Source organism: Notamacropus eugenii, chromosome 2 (genome assembly GCF_028372415.1).
Source record: "Notamacropus eugenii isolate mMacEug1 chromosome 2, mMacEug1.pri_v2, whole genome shotgun sequence".
In the NCBI taxonomy this organism is placed as follows: Eukaryota; Metazoa; Chordata; class Mammalia; order Diprotodontia; family Macropodidae; genus Notamacropus; species Notamacropus eugenii.
Window position 1 is genome coordinate 285,747,988 of NC_092873.1, and position 18,223 is coordinate 285,766,210.

General features: G+C 35.8%; 1 protein-coding gene across 2 annotated transcripts in view; it reads right to left on the reverse strand.

The window, feature by feature from the left end:
- The window catches only part of VAV3 (vav guanine nucleotide exchange factor 3), a 453,372-nt gene that overhangs the window by 39,471 nt on the left and 395,678 nt on the right, over positions 1–18,223 (reverse strand). For both annotated transcript variants that reach the window (XM_072644176.1, XM_072644175.1), the window contains exon 21: positions 7,704–7,769. In XM_072644176.1, the coding sequence (XP_072500277.1) occupies positions 7,704–7,769 (66 nt within the window). The remainder of the gene's footprint in view (positions 1–7,703; positions 7,770–18,223) is intronic.

The following is an 18,223-nucleotide window of genomic DNA, read 5'->3' on the forward strand; positions in this document are numbered from 1 at the left end:
TGCAGCATGAAGGTGCTACAATGGGAAGTACATAGAAAATCTTTCCAAATACAGAACTGAGAACTCAACCCTTAGCTGACTGCTAAAGAGTTGTGTTCTCTAACTGGGAGCATCATAGGAACCATTTCATGTCTACACTTAAAAATGAAGATTTATGGGGAAGGTGGGCCATATTTTATAAATCTGTGCTATAGACAAAAGCTAATATTACACAAGGGGAAGTCATATGGTAGAAAAATAACAACAATAAATTAATAATAACAACTAGCATTTTTATAATGCTTTAAAGTTTCATGTTATCTCATTTGAACTTCACAACAACCTCTAAAGGTAGGTGCTATTATTATCTCCACTTTTCAGAGAAGGAAATTGAGGCTGAGAGAAATTAAGTGACTTGCCCAGGGTCAAAATAGATAAAAGTGACTATGGCAGGATTTCAACTCTGGTGTTCCTGTCTTCAAATCCAGCACTCTATCTACTGCACCACTTAGCTTTCTGATAATAATGGTGATTTTAAAAAAAAACATCAATAACACATGAAAAAATTAGTATCCAATGCCATTCTTACCCAAAGGGAATCGTAACATAGGTTGTGCAAATAGGACATAATTTGTTTTGCTGTTAGTATATCTCCAAGAGCAGAGGTGTTAAGTCAAATGTGTAGGCTGGTGAAATTTACATGCTTATTTGTAAGGCTATTTGACTCTACCAAGAAAAAAACCAGATAAATTATGAATACGGTACTAGACATTCACTTCTGCTCATTGAGCAGGGATAATAATTGTTCACCACCATTACAGATGCAAATTTCAAGCTTAGGTTTAAGAGTCTGACAGGGCCAGAGTACTAGAAAATATTCAGTTTTCTATTCTTCACCATGTGAATCCCACAGAGAAAAAAACCAAAACCACTGTTTCCTGTAAATAGATCAAATATTCTGAGTGTCTAATTAAGGCTATTAAACAACCAGAATAACTAAAAGACAGAAAGACAGTCAGGAATTAACATTATTCACATGGTAATCAAAATGTCTGCTGACATAGACTCCTTACTGCACAAAGAAGGGGGAAAGGATTTATAAATACCTAAGAAAAAAACTAAAATAAAATAAGCTATTCTCATGATTCAGTAATTTTTCATTTATTCCTAAGGACTTTTTATATGTGCATTCTACCCTATTCCTGGGCATTTTGATGTTGGATGGTTGTGAAGATTGTTACACTTTGATAATAATAGTGCAAGTTATAGCACTTTAAAAATCTGATCAATGTTACCACGTCATTGGCTGAATCATTTGTCATAATAGGACATTTACATTTTGCCCTTCTAGGTTAAGATCTGGGCAGAACCAATTTATCTCTCTGGTCAGAATATCCCTTTGGTTACTAACAATAAAATTAGTCTGCACTGTATATATCACTCATTTTTATTTTACTATATGCCTACTAATACAATCTTATTTTAGCAAGTGTCTACATACATGCTAATATATTCAGAGCAGATGAAAAACCCCAAATATTTTATCTTCAGATTCTAATAGTAGCTACCTTATGCTAAATTTATTTCAGAAATAGGAAATAATCTATTCTATTACTGCTCACACAGGTATTAATGATGACAGCTATATTCATAACCTATACAGCACTATATAAATGTAGGCTATTAGATTTTCAATATTATTATTCATAAATGTAGGCTACTACAATCATGGCCCACATTCATGTAGTGCTTTATAATTTACATGCATTATCTCATTTGGTCCTTGAAAAGAACCCATAAGGTAGTTAGTGTGACATGAATAGGTACTGGGCTTATGATTTATTTCATTGATATTAGGAAGTCCTGAAGCAGCAACTCCGTCTACTAAAGCAGCATACAATACCTCTACCAGGTCCTGATTAGTGCTAAGGATGAATCCCCCAAATGAATTCCCACTATTCTAAATTATCATTATATAAAATATGGTAATTGGTTCCAATCCATTGGCAATAAGCAGTGTGAACTCCAATAATGTGACCACTTCATAGGATTTGTTATTCATACGAATTTGGACCAAGACAGTTGCCTAGGGCATTGAAAAGTTAACTAACCTGTCTAGGACCATATTGTCAGTATGTATAAGAGGTATACTAGACCATTTAGTTATTGCAAGTACTATGTTATGCTGCTTTTTAGGATAATACAAACTTTATTATCTCTATTTCATAAATGAAGAAACTTGAAGCTCAGTAGATAAAGTGATTTATCCAAGGCCATACAACTCACAAATCTTCAGAGGCAGAACTTGAAGTCCAAGTACAGTGTCCTTCAATTCAACAAATACTTTTCATGCACCTAAAATGCTCTAGAATACTACAAAAGCAAAACACTGCCTACACTCAAGGATTTGACATCACAGCAAAGGGATATCACATGTATATAAGTAAATGGAAAATGTATGGAAATTAATTAAAATATTTTCAAGAAGGAAAGAGTATATATTATCAATATTACTTTTTAGATATAATGCTAGAAATTTATGGCTTAGTTATGCCAATATATTAAAAATGATCAATTTATTCATTCAGTGCCATACAATTCAAACAACCAAAGGATTACTTTCATAGAGCTAGAAAAAAATAACAAAATTCATATGGAGGAATGAAAGTTCAAGAATTTCAAGTGAGATAATGGCGGGGGGTGTGGAGAGTAGGAAAGAAGGGAGCCTGGCATTACCAGGTATCAAGCTATACTACAAAGCAGTAATCTTCAAAATGATTAGTACTGGTTACAAAGCAGAGAGGTCAACCAGTGCAAGATTAGGCATATAGCACACAAAAGCGAATGGACACAGTACGCTACTGCTTGGTAAACCCAAAGACTCCATTGACTGGGGGGAGGACTCACTACTTGACAAAAATTGTTAGGAGAAATGGAAAGCAGTCTGGTAGAAACCAGGTATAGACAAATATCTCACATAATATGCTAAGAAAACACATACATGTATGTATATATATATGAATGTGTATGTATATACATATATGTATATATATGAATGTGTATGCATATACATACATATACATCTATGTATATATGGGTGTGTACAAAATGTATGTATGTACGGGTGTGTATATGTAGTTATATGACTCAATATATAAAATATGATGTAATAAGTAAATTAGAGGTTCAAGGAAGAAATTACTTGTCATACCACGGATAAAGGAAGGGTTAATGACCAAATGAGGGATAGAGAGAATCACAGAAAATAAAAGATTAATTTTGATTACATATTTTTTTAATTGTACAAACAAAACCAATGTAATTAAAATTAGAAAGGAAGCAAGTCACTGGAGAAAAAAATTCTTCACAGGAAGTGTTCTTTTTTCTGATAAAAGTCTCATATTCAAGATATATAAGGAATTGATTTAAATTTATAAGAATCAGAACTATTCAAAGGTCAAAGGATAAAATTAAGCAGTTTTCAAAGGAAGAAATCCAATCTATCAAAAAACATATTAAAAAGTGTTCCAAATGACTAATAACTAAACATGTGAATCAAAGCATTTTTATGGCAGCTCTTGAGGTTCTACCTCACAACTCTCAAACTGGAAAGGATTAAAAAAAAGGAAAATTGTAAATGTTGGAGGGGCTGTAGGAAAACATGTACACTAATTCACCTTTGGAGGACCTGTGAATTAGAGTAGTTATTCTGGAAAAGTTTAGTTATTCCCCCCTAAATCACTAATCTGTGTTTTCGCTTTGATTCAGTGATGCAATTACTAAGCTTGCATTACAAAAAAGATCAAAGAAAGAGGAAAATGACTCATATGCAGAAAATATTTATAGTAACTCTTTTGTCGTAGAAAAGAACTTCCAACTAAGGGGACTCCTACCTAATGGGGAATGGTTAAACAATGGATATGAATGGAATGGGATATTGTTGTACCATAAAAAATGGTGAAATGGACAATTTCAGAGAAACCTGGGAAAAGTTGTCCAAATTGATGCAAAGTAAGCAGAACAAGAAGAATAATTTATACTATTAAAAAAAAATTTTGAAAGAATGCATTACGCTCTTCAGGGAAATGACAAACCATGATTCCAGAGGACCAAACATGAAGCATGCTACCCAGCTCCTGACAGAGAGGTGATGCACTCAAAATATTAAGTCAAAAATATATATTTTTGGACATGGTCAATGAAAGAATTTGCTCTGCATATTTGTTAAAAGGATTTTAAAAGAAAATTTTAAAAGAAAATAAATACTTTATGGGTAAAAATTAGATAAAAATTTTAAAAAGCTATCTATAAAACATAACAAAAGAAAGAGTGCTAATAATTGGGGAGAAGGTACAGAAAGGCTCAATAATCATTCACCTAGAATGAATTGTATTGAATTTATAGTTTACAGTGATTTCTCTCATTTTTGTGCTGAGTTTGTAATTCAAATTTAGTTTCTCCTAATTCCCAAATTGGTGCTCAGATCCCTAAACTTTTAAGGGAAGTAGTCCCTCCATTTCCCCAGATTCTCTTGCACCTCACTTCTAAAAGAAAATCATCTATCATGGTCTCAGACAACTTAGCTTTTTAGGAAATTACATGTAGCTGATATTTAAGGAAAATCAAAATGACAATGGTGTTCATTAACTCTTAAATAGACTTTTGCAAAACCTTGTCTCATTCGATCCTCCTAGACATCCCAGAAGGTAGGCATTGCATATATTATTGCTACATATAAAGAGGCTCCATGCTTCGAAGGTGATTTGTCAGCTAGTAGTATAGGCAGGGACTGTCCACATGGGGAATCATACCCTTATGTATGGGTGCTCTGCCCAAAGGAATATAAATTTTGATCACTAAAACCTTGCAAGATATCTGGGAATTTATGGGATAGATTTTTTTTCTCTTCCCTACTTGTTTATTCTGTTATTAAAAAAAATAATAACTGGGACTATTAACTCTTTCACCCATGTAGTTTCATTTATAATTTCTTGAAACAGAGCTCTGGAAAATCAGACTTTTATAAAGACCCTTGTGATTCAGATGGAGCTACCTGACCACGCCTTAAATCCAGATCACTCTGGCTCTCCCTGATTGACCAACAATAGGTCCCAATCCAAGTGTCACTTGGTCATTGGGTTTTGGTGGCTCAGAATATGTGTAAATAGCAATTATTTCTGTTCTGGCAAAAAATTCTGAGGGTCTTTCCTTCTCAGTTTGATCTTTTTTTTTAAGTAAGCAATCTAGGCCATCTTTTACCTCATTTCTTACCTAATCTTAAATCACTGAATGGGTTTTGCCTCAGATAAACTGAGACCTGGGAAAGACCTTAGCTTATAAAGGCCAAAATTTCCATTGCATCCGGGGTCATCTCCAGTCTTTTTGATCTATGTCTTGTCAATGAACTTAGACAACCTTGGAGAAGAGAGGGAGGCTGGTGACTTTGCACAGTTCTCTCCCACTTAAATCCAACTCACTTGCAAGCGAAGGCATCACTCTCCTGATGTCACTGGTTCTCAATAGGCAGGGAAAATATTCAAAGTTCACTATCTCCTGTCCTGAAGTCCAGAATTCTTCCCATTGCACCCTGATTCCTCTCCTTAGTCAGCATTCTAAGGAGAATTCCCAGGACCTCCTGCCTGATTAGCAATGAAATCACAAAACAGTGGCATACCTCCCACGCTCTCTCTCTATCTGAGACCCACCTGGATCTCCTGAGACTATTCTCTAGCCCCTGGGTCAACTAATCTGATTAAATATTCCTATTCTGCACAGTTTCTGGAATCTACTCAAACTATATTTTCCCAAAGAAGTCAATGTACATTAATGGTAATATATAAATTCAAAGGTATGAAAAAGATAATGTTCTCTAATGAATCTCCCTACACATCTGTCTTTAACATGTCCTAGATTTCTGTCACTGTGTTTTCTTTTTCATTGGACCAGTTATTTCATCCATGTAATAGAGAAAGTACTTTCCTCTGTAGTACCAATGCATGTAAGAGCCTTCTCTGCAATTTGTGGTTTAGACACTTGTCAGAGGTACCAAGAGTTAAGTGATTTGCACAGAGTCATGCAGCCAGTTTGTGTGTCTATGTGTCTGTATATATGTGTGTGGTTTTTTTTTTTTTGTTTTGTCTTTTTTGTTTGTTTGTAAAGAACCAGAAACAAAACAGGTACCTATCAGTTAGGAAATGGCTAAACAAATAGTGGTATATGAATTAATGGGAAGTTATCCTGCTATAAGAAGCAAGTATAAGGAATTAAGAGATACAAGGAAAGACATAAATTTAAGCAAATTAAAGTTTGAAGAACTAGGAAAACAGCATATAGAGCATCTTTACTGATATAAATAAAATGAACAATAAAACAGAACATTGCACAATTAAATTGACCACAGAATATCCCTCCTTTCATGGTAAACGTGAGAGACCATGGGATGGCATGGAATGTTCCATATTCTGTAACAAAGACGCAATACGTTCATTAATTTTATCTTGTTTTTTTTTTCTTTTTCATAAGAGAAGGACCAGGCTGATAAGACTACTACGATCTCTGCTACTGCAGAAGGTTAAGGCTGGTGGATCCCTTTAATTCAGGACTTTTAGGCTGAAATATATTGGATGCTTGCACTAAGTCCAGCATTAATATGATGAACCTCCCAGACTCCAATATGGTGGCCCTAAGCTCCTGGGACTATCAGGAGCATAACGCCAGCAGACTGCCTAAAGAGCAGATGGAAATAGATCTGCCCTTTCAGCCAGAGTGAGATAAGGGAGACTCAGTCTCAAAACAACAGCAACACAAGGGAAAGTATGGGAATGAGGGAGGGAGGGCTGTAGTGGAAAAAAGAATATATCCAGAAATGCTGTCATGTGAAAACACAACCTTCAATAAAATTTAAATTAAAAAAAAAAAGATTGCCATGTTAGTGTCCAGGAGACTTTAAATCAGTTAACAGGAGGTCACAGTCATCAATTCCAATATAAAAGCCTGTAAGCCTGGAAAGATGGTGGCATTTTTGAAAAAGTTTAATTTAATTGGAAACAATAGCATCCATCTCTGTTTCCTCTATAAAGTTGAATTTTTCATAACTTCATTTGGATAAGTAGTGCTGTTCATTAATTTCTTCTGGTAGCATCATACTGCAGTTAATGTTTTGAGAACATTTTACTGTGATGTTGAAGAAAACAGTAATGAGATATCAACATACACAGAAATATATATTTAGAGATTTGGTTGAAAGATTTGCGTACATGATGCTACTTTTTAAAAATCATACTATTTATAATGTATTATGTCTATAACTCAAAGTGACTGGGGGTGGGAGGAAGATGGAGGAAATAGATTAAAATCAAGCCATTCTCACCTCACTGGAGAAAAAGAAAATTTGCTCAATGCATTTTTTTCTGTAAGCTTTGGCTTATTTCTTCAGAAATAAAAGATCTCCATACAATCTAATTTCATAAATTCCCTGAAGTTAAATTTGCTTCCTGTGAATATTTCTTTAACACTTTAAAATTTCAATCTGTTAATAAAAGTGTATCACTGTTGCAATTTTAAATAACATTGGAGATAACATTCAAATGCAAAGAACAAAGAAATAATATGATTCCCAGAAGACATGATTAATAAAATTTCTAGTAAAGCTGACCAATTTCCTCTGAATGTTCTTGAACAAACAATTACATTGACCAAAAAAAAAATTTAATATATGTACTTACACATGGACAGGGCTTAACTGCTTCACTAGGAAAGAAGCCAATCTCCCCTGATGCTAAGTTCCGTCCCTATAAATAGAAGGGAAAGTGTCAAGGTTAAGAATGACAATAACTCTGAAGATAACACCAGAGCACATTCTATTTAATCAACATCTGTTACAATAGACCATCAAACTCCTTATGAGTAACATCTGATGGTAAGGATTCAAATAATAATAATAGTAATTTTAACAACTATGATTTGTATGATACTTTCAGATTCCTGAAGCCACCGTCTACATTATTTCATCTGAGAAGTAATATTTTTGATATTATCCCCATTTTACAGATGAGAAAACTGAGACTGAGAAATTTGATGGCCTACCCATGAGTATCAGTAGGTACCCCAGCAGACATAAGGGGGTCTGCTACCACAGGTTCTTAGATCTGCATTCATAAAAGGAAAGGTAACTTTTGAGGAGTTAATGATCACTTTAATCAAGCACATACATCATTCCTTTAACCAAGTACATATACCATTCAGTTAGTTCAGGGGAATCAGTACCCTGAACTTCAAAGAAAATACAGAGAAATCAAAAGATCCACAGACATGGCTTCTTCTGCCTGAATTCAACAGACAGTTGGACCCCAACTGTCCGACCAGAGTGGGAAGCACTGACATCTGGGTTTTCACAGTGGGGTGGGACTCCTTAAAGTACCTTTCCAGAATCCTCATCTGGCACTCAAACCTTCTTACAAAAACTAAACCCCAAAGGAAAAACCTCACCCTCACAGTATTTATATACTTTTTAGAGCCAGAGGGCATAACCCTCTGATGCACTACCTCAATAGAAAAAACAAAAGGTACTTGGGACCCTCCTACAAAACAACTCCCCTAATCAAGCTTCCCACAATGCACAGGCCCATCAAAGAAAGGAAAAGATCTTCTTTAATCACATTATTCAATCAGAGGCACTTTTAGTAAAACAAAAACAGCAAAAGATCTTAACTTGATTGCCATCACACCAGGGTCACAAAGCTATTTGAAACAGGATTGAAATCAAAGTTTTCGTGTCTCCAAGTCCAGGGTTCTCTACGATACCAAGCCACCTACCTCCTTTCCCTCTGGTTTGGGAGAGGAAATTGAACAAAAAATGATTATTTAAATTGTTCACATAGTTGATCAGGAGCACGATTCAAGAACTTAGCTGATTTTCAATCCAACCCTCTACCTCTTAGACATTACCCCATTCAGTTTCACAGGCAGACTTCCATCTTTTGTTGGGTATTGTTTGTTTTTTCTAAATCTGGGCCAGATTACATCTGTGTAAAAATTACTTCAGCAACTTGTGGGGAATTTATATTCTTGAAAGTTGCCTGGGGTTCTCTAAGAGATTAAGTGATAAGGTCATGGTCACACAGTAAATCTATCAATGGTTAGGTGTTACTAACTCCAGTATCCTCCCTTGATACTTTACTCCATATTGCCTTTGCTGTGCAAATCTGCCTCACTTAAATTCTATCCATTCCCAAGTCAAGACATGACCCTGTGATGTCACTGGTCCTTGTCAAAAACAAAGGACAGCAACAATAATAATTCTCATTAATAAGTAACTGGAGACATATGGTTTACTATTGAGTATGACCATCATTAGTTGTGGGTTCATATTCAAGACATCTTCATCAATGGTCTGTATCTGGAGACCTCCAAACATGCTAAAAATTATTATTTCACCAGATACAACCTTCAGCACACTACTGGCTTGACTTTTTTGTCAATAATCCAGATGATCTAGAAAGAGGATTCATTTGTAAGTGACAGTTTTAGGGGAAGGAAGATTAAAATGAAGGAATGAATGATAGGATTAAAAATTAGAAATAACAAGAAGCCAACAGAATAAAGCAAGCCCAATTACAAAAGTAGAAAAAAAAGATTTAATTATCCTAGAGGAACAACAGATAGCAGCACCTTTCCCCACTTCTAGTTCAGCCTACACACTCCTGCCAATTTCCTATGTATGAAATATCCCTCTTATTCCCATGTCCATTTTAAATGCTGCCTACTGTATTATGAAGTAAATTCCCAGGCAAAAACAATTTACCTCTACTCCCCCATTCCCACCTCACCTCCAGCTAGGTTGTAAAGTGGATAGAGTCCTAGGCCTGAAGTCAGGAAGACCTGAGTTCAAATCCAGCTTCAGAAACTAACTATGTGACCCTGGGCAAGATGCTTAATCCTGTTTGCCTCACTTTTCTCATCCATAAAATAAGGAAATAGCAAACCACTCCATTTGTCTTTGCCAAGAAAATCCCTAATGGAGTCACAAAGAGATAGACTCCACTGAACAATAACAACCACCACTTTCTCTCCTAGCACTTTTACTTCAACCTTTCTGAAGCATTTCTCAAATTCATTTTTGCATTATAGTAATCTATCTATTGGTATTAGCCTTTTCTTAGATTATAAATACCATAATAAAAATTTGCATTTATATAACATAGCACTGAAAGATTTACAAAAAGCATTGCCCTCACAACAGCTCTGTGAGGTCTGTAGGACAAAATTATATTTCCACTCCACAGATAAAGAAACCAAGTCTCAGAGTAGTTAAGTGATTCACTTGAAGTGACATTCCCCACAAAATGTCAGGGCTGGACCCAGGCCTCCAGACTCTAAGTCAACTACTTTTTCATCACTGTGCTGGCCTATGGTGAGGGGAGACCAGGAAAGAGACAGTGATAGTTCAGAGGAGTATATACTTGGGCATTTGGAGGGAAAGTGTTTTATAAATATAAATCCCATAGTAGGAGCAAAATCTACTACATGCAAGCCAGTCTAGTCTCCCTTTCATTTCCTCCCCTTTCCATGTCCCACCACCACCCAAAGGTAATGAAACTATTCCAAAACTTAATTGGTCCCAAGAACCTAAGATTCTAACTGTTGATTAAACTGGCTGGTTTACTAGGAACAAAAGCCCAGCCCACAAGGAGGCAGGGGTCCTCAGTTTTCCTAAGCTGATCACTGGGCACGCCAGAAGGGGAAATGAGGAAACAGAGAAGCTCCACCCAACTGAATCAATGTCATATCCTTGACGAATACCCTTTCCATTTTATTGGAAAGTGAACTTTTTCTTTATTAAATGTTAGATGGTCTGTGTCTCATTTCATTCCAATTCCAAGCCTGAAGTACAGGAGTGGCCTGGATGAGGCTGGACTTTGGAAGGTACCTCACTCACTTTTTTTCACCCCACCTTTATGGTTAGTTTCAGCCACCCAACCAGGAATAGGAAAAGAATCATGCTGACACTAACTGGGACTGTGATGAGGAGAGCAATTGAGAAACAGGGGACCTGAAAGGATTCTGTCTCTATTGTTTTTTTAAACCACTCTTCAAGAACTGTTTATGTGAGGGCTTCTGGAAGAAAGGAATTAGATTAAGCAAGCTGTCAAGCTCCTTTTCAACTCCAATTTTGTAGAAAATGCCTCAGTTGCAGAGGTCACATGTTCACCAAGATTTAGCGTATTTCCTAACAGCCTGCTGGTGAGTAATGATTATTTAACGTATTTTGACAGATGATTAAAATTACATTTTAACACTAATTCCTATGAGAAGTCATTTTTCGCTATGGAAGGTAATATGTACCGTAGCTGATAAATTTACACTAATTTAGAGAATGGCCAACATTTGGTATATACAGACACAAAACAGAGAGTAGGAGGGGATGTCTCTGGCTCCCATGTTGATTTTGGAAAGAGGATTTAAGTGGGTAGCTCATTAATGCTAATGGAAGGAGAAGTTGTCAATTCAACATGTAGGGATGGAATTGACATCTTAGCTTTTGAAAAGAAGCCACTTGGAAGCAAATGATTGAGTTTGTGTGGTGTATGCTGATTTACCTGTGCCTTTTGTATTATCCTTGCCAGGATTCGTGAAGCTAAACTTCTTGTAACTACTTTACATTTTAGCATAAGCATTTTATTCTGGGTTAGATAATATATTTGTTTTTACCATTTGTACCTTTAGCAACTGTCAGGTAGGAGGTCTTTCTTTGACCATACTCTCCCGACATTCATTCTAGTGATTCTTGTAATATCTTCAACGTCAACCAGAAAACATTTCTCATTTTTTAAGTTACTTGTCATTTGATATACTGTGAAACACTATCTTTTTATTCTGTAGTACATATTACATGATGAGTCCTTTACAAATTTAACAGAACAATCCTGGATCATTTAAGAAACTATTACAGTTATTCTATCTTATACTGGAGAAAAAACTCAAACATTTATCATTTTTAAAACTTAATGTTTCTTAATTGGATAAGAGCACAAGATAAAAATAATAATGAGAATTTTAACTCAGAAATATCCACACTGCTCAAAAGATAAATTTGCTTCTTAAAAAACTCAGTCTCCTTTTGTAAAACGATCATAAATTAATTAGGAATACCCACCCAGAGATGCCCCTTCCTGACCCTTCATACACAAAGATACACTCTTAGTTTCATAACTACCCAGTTTACATTGTATCACTTCTTCCATATTTTATTTCTAATACAACTAGACCATAGCAAATGACAGTAAATCAAAAAGAATTTAATATTTTTTTCTCATAAGCAATAATGCCATGGAAAAATAGATCATTTTAATATGGTCAATTGTAATATCTCTGCATCATACAAAAGTAGCAAGAATTCAATGTGTTTCATAGCTGTGAAGCTAAAATTTAATTTTCAAAACCCAAGTCCTTTCCAGAACAGGGGCCATTTACAATGGCAGAAACATATCTTCAAAATTCATTTAAAGCCATTTATTTCCTGAATTTGGAAAAAGAGGGGAAAAGGGATAAAAATGCCTTAGTAAAAATCTAGAACAAGAGTCTCTTTTCTGTGGTTCATTTATCCCTTTAATACCACCTGGATTGGGGTTTTAATGCACTTTACTGGATCAGCACGCAGCAATTTCCAGCAGGCAGAGTTGGATGTAAAGGGGGCAGATTAATGGTTATTTATGAAAGACTGGAAACGATCCCGAGCTGCAGTGCCCTAAACACTCACAGCGTATGCACAACGTCGAGGCAGAGATTACTATGCAATTTATCACATATGGATAATGGCCAGAGAAACTGCCACCCAGTCACACTCCCACATTCAGAAATACACATTCTGAGGTTGGGGTGAGGGGAATGGGGAGGAGGACTGGGGATAAAATAGAAAGGGGATGAATTAAAAATAATCATAGCTGGAGATATTTCTTTGTTTCACAGGAAGACAATGTTACTCTTTAGCATCAGGTCCTCTGAATCTCCTTCTCCATTACTTATATAAATCCAAAAATCTAACAGAGTTCATAAATTTCTGAAAGGTTCATTAAGTAGGATTCTGCAGAACTCAATGATTATTAATAATAATTAATAATTAAGATGCCTGTGTTTATATCTTTGCTCCTCAAATCCTGTGTATCTATTTATATTAAAGTGACAAAATTTATATTAAAGTGACAAGTAAAAAGCTGGGTGGTGCAACAGATAGAGCTCTGGGTCTGGAATGAGGAAGATGTGAGTTCAAATCCAACCTCAGACACACTAGTTATGTGACCTTGAGCAAGTTACTTAACCTCTATCTGCCTCAGTTTCCTCTAACAAATTGCATGTCTTTCCAGGAATAATAACTGATTGGAGGAATTTATCTCAGAGGGTTGTTTTGAGGATCAAATGAGATAATATTAATAAAGCTCTTAGTTCTGTACCTGGTGAATAGGAAATGCTCAACAAATACTTGTTTCTTCCCCCCTCCTCCCGTCTTTTCTTTGTTGGGGTATAGTACGTTGAGTGTAGAATATTGTATTCATTGTCAAGACAACTGACATGTTAGATTTGCCAAACTTTTCTCCCTCTTTCCTTTTAAAAAAGATTCTAAAGAATGAGCAGGGGATGGCTTGCTAATGGGGGAGAAAAGGAGATGGTTTATATCTGCAAATGGCGGTAGTATAAAAGCAAAAAGGATTAAAATTTTTCAAAAAGAAATGACCTTACAGATTTGCTTCCCTAAGCTAAAGCATTCGTGAAGAATTCAAACTCACTAACATATATAAACAATGACATAGCTAGAGTCCTAGAAAGGTCCTTTACTATATTTTAACACAGGGATTCCTGTAAGGGCAAAAGATGGTGATAAAATAATGCTTATTATCTGAGAAAGTAAAAGATGCTACGTTTTCTTACAACTAAAAGTGGGATTGAGGCACTCAGAAATATTGATGAAGATTATTCTCTGAAGGTTATAGATAGTAACCCATAGTTGCAATGTGATAGTATAAGTGGTGTAGGGTGAACAGAGCTTTAACCCAGGGCAAGAGCATTTACAGAGGCCATAATTCCTTCCTAAAATGACCACCTGTTCCCAGGACTAACATACACATACCCATTGAGGAAAGAGTATTTCCTCTAGTGAGACTACACCCCTGTCCAACTGTTCTCTAAATCAGCTGCCTACTAATTCACCTGGTTTTGCCCTTGGTAAGAAAAAAACCATGAAGTTATAGATCTCTATCAGGAATTTACTCTCTCCTCATCTTTGCTTCTCAAAATTCCTTCAAGGCTTAGTTCAGTGACTACCTCCAATACAAAGCTTTTCCTTACCCCACTTGATGGTGCAGGCTCTTCTGTTTACTTATCTCTTTGCATTCTCCTATAGATGGAGCTCCACTCTTGAAGCCAAGAAGACCTATGTTTAAGTCCCATCTCTGACACAGGGGGGACATATCACCCTACATAAGTTGCTTAGGCTCTCAGTGTTCTAGGCAACTCTTAAGACAATAAACACTCAAGTATCTTTTATCTAAGTATATTTTATTATGATTATATGATTAAATTATCTATTGTAGATGTATATACACATACGCATCTATAATAGTATATTATTTTAAGTATATTTTACTGTCTTAAGACAATTAAAAACTCTTCAGACAATAAATTGTAGAGAAGGTGCTGACCAGTTTTGGTAGTTTCCTCTACCAATGAAATCACAGATGAAGTCTGCAAGTACCTGGCACACAGTAAGCGTTTCACAAATGCTTGCTAACTGACTATCCTACATGAAGTATCCACCTAGGAAAGATGAACACTCCTCGACAGTGGGAGCTGTTTCATTTTTGTCTTTGTGGGCCGACAGCTCAGCATACAGTGGTTTTTTTAAATAAATATTTGTTGAATTGAGCTGAAGGTCTTGTGCAAATTACACTTCAGAATTTCGCTGAATGATATTTACAGTACCTCATGCAGGATTAGATCCTGTTGGTGCCCAGTAATTATGAGTCACTGGCTGATTGGTTGCAGAGAAATTTAATCAGTATTTGCCACTATAAAATACTTTCAGACTCATGATTAAAAATATTGCCATTCATAATATTACCTGTATTGCAACCTGCAACCAACTGTTTACCTCTGGGAGCTCTGCTGTGCTGTTAATAGCCCATAACCATGGCTCATAAACTGAGCTTATAATGTCCAGTAGTTCACTTCCATATCTAATAAAAAGAATATATAGGAAAATCCTGATTAACCAGAATTGTTCAGAGGTGAAACACTCTGGTCATTGAATTGTCTGAAAAAGAACACCAGAGTGATCTGAAAAGTTCATTTCTTTTAGCCCTTGTGGAAGGACCTAAAATCTTTCAGTAATTTTTTTTTTTTTAGTTCTAGCAAATAGTATAGATGGAATGCAATGAGATTTTGAGGCTGTATGATTTTTGTGACTAACCTGATATTTAAGCTAAACTGCATTTTAAAATCCATTAGCTTTCCAGGACCCCTACCTATATCTTCAGGGGGTTGGGTCAGGAAAGGCATGATTAAAAAGACACCTTCATTTGTATGTGATCTAGTGAGTTGGTTGCCTTAATTATGAGGGATATTACCATTCGAGGTCTTAGAATCACTGATATTTAAACCTATAAAAGGAAATGTATGCCTTATATGACATAAGGATTGCTTAATATGTGTCATTCATTCATTGATTCTTCAGGAATCCTGATTGCTCTATCATATGTTAGAGATATTTGTAGTGCTTAGATACACTGAGTAAACAGGGACAAATGAAAACTAGAAAGGTTTAATCCAACCTCAAGTTATAAACCCAAATTGATGATACTTCTCAGATCAATTCCAGTTGGACCTCCCAATGATGTAAAGTTATTATTCCTAGAAAGCCATGCAATTATATTCATTGTAAAATAGATAGATAGATAGATACACAGACAGATATAGATATAGGTGTGCATATGTGTATGTGTGTATATATACATATATGTGTGTATATGTGCATATACACATAGTGTGTATGTATATATATGCATACACACACACACACACACACACACACACATATATATATACACACACTGTGTGTGTGTGTGTGTGTGTGTGTGTATGTATACCTTATTCCCTTATGGTCAAGGGCAAAGCAAAAAAATTTCTCTCAGACCTTTACATTTTATTACCGAACCATTCCATCTTATCCTTGATGAAACAGATAATTATCTATGTTAGATGTATTAGAGTGCAATCCCCTTAGAGATGGGCCTCCATGTTTGACATTTTTTCTAACATCAAGGACTCAAAAATAAAAATGATAATAAACAATTTTTAAAAAAATGGGAAATAATCTATTCTCTCTATCACCATGTTTACCAACTCCCTTATAGTACAGTCTATATATTTGGAAACATTCCTGGGAATTCAATTTATATTATATTGGGTCAAAGTCAATTGGAAATCAACCAGAGAAAATGATCTCCCTCACAAGTCTTTATTAATTCCTATTATCTTCTCTAATCATCCCTTGAAGCCTCCCACCTCCATCATCTTTATGAACTTTTTTTCTTTCCTGTAATTAGAGGTGCTCTGATTTCCTGGTTAATACCTATAGAATTAAAAGTTACATGATTATTAGACATATTAAGAAAAAACAAGTTCCTTCCTTCCTTTCTTTCTTACAGTTCACAATGCTAACACTTCTGCTTTTGTTTCTGTTTTTGTCACAGAAACATAGGTGGTGCACTTGATAAGAGTGTTGGGCCTAGAGTCAGGAAAACTCATCTTCCTGAGTTCAGATCCAGCCTTAGATACTTACTAGCTGGGTAAGCCCGGGCAAGTTATTTGACTTTGTTTGCTTCAGTTTCCTCATCTGTAAAATGAGCAGAAGGAAATGGCAAAGAAAACCTCAAATGGAGTCATGAAGTGTTGGACAAAACTGAAAGATGACTCAACAACAAAAATGTGAGAGAAGCAATTAGTCATGAATGGGTAGCTAGGGGAAAGTAATCCAAAGCAAGGCCAGTATTTGCAGAGAGAAATACATTGAATTTGTTTGGGATTAAAAGAAATGTAATGGGTATTTATGATTTTTGCCATTAATAGTACTACCTAGAAAGATATCATTGTCATCAACACTAGCACTTGCATACAGCCCTTCATAGAGGGAGGGTCTTCTATGAAGATTTATGAAATGGAATGGACACAAATCACACAGTATGTCAACCACAGAATTTTAGAGCTAGAAGAAAGGGAGGGGGTCAGGGAGAGAAAAGGTATCTGGAACCAGGGTATGATGACCATGGAGTCCAATGCAAGGCTTATAAGTGGTGGGAAATGAAAAGTTGGCTAGTCTTCTGAGCTCTCTCTAAATGGAAGCTAGGGAGTGTTTTTTTTGCTCCAGCCATCAGCCCTCCAAGCAGAGGGGCAGCCCTCTTTCCACTGCACAAGAATTCTCCCTACATTTCTGAGCCTTTCCTTATCACTGTAGTGACTTTGCTTTTGCATAGGATAAAGGATATTTACCTCTATGAGGAAGGAAGAGAACAATTTTAACCTTATTGTAGAGCAAAAATGCCAGTCTCATTTATGTCCTTGTATTCCCCACAATATATCTACTTTATGTTTAACTTGATTATTGGTATCCTTGGCTACTTGTAGGTGAGATGACTTGAATTCTTCTAAGGGAGAGCCAGAAATGACCTAAATTGTTCCCACAAAGGAAGAGAGAGAAGGCATGGAGGGGGGCATGAAGAGAAAGGAACATACATGTAGGGATATGTATGCTATACTTTGCTCATGTGAGTTATCTGTGTCCACATGGGTCTTTCTAGATGTCCCTTACTGGGAGGCATACAGAGCTATCTCTAGAGTCTTCTTCACTAATCTTTCTGCAAAAGAGGCTTTGATTCTTGCCACGAGACAAGCAGTAGTTGGGGGTCAGTAGCAAAGCATACTCTGTTCTCTTTAGAGAACTCTTGTTCTCTAAACTCCTGTTTAGCCTTGGGGTACAAGGCTAAAATTATATCTATTCACCCCACCTAAATATTGTTAGTTTAGGGGAAATAATTTTTAGGTTCTAACGATAACTGAATAAGGAATTTCCCAAGCCTTTTACTACCTCCCCACAAAATGCTACTCCTATAATGAACACATGAGTAGCAAATAAACCCATTTATCTGAGCTGAGAGCAAATGCAAATCTGAGAGTATACAAATCAGAAATACATTCC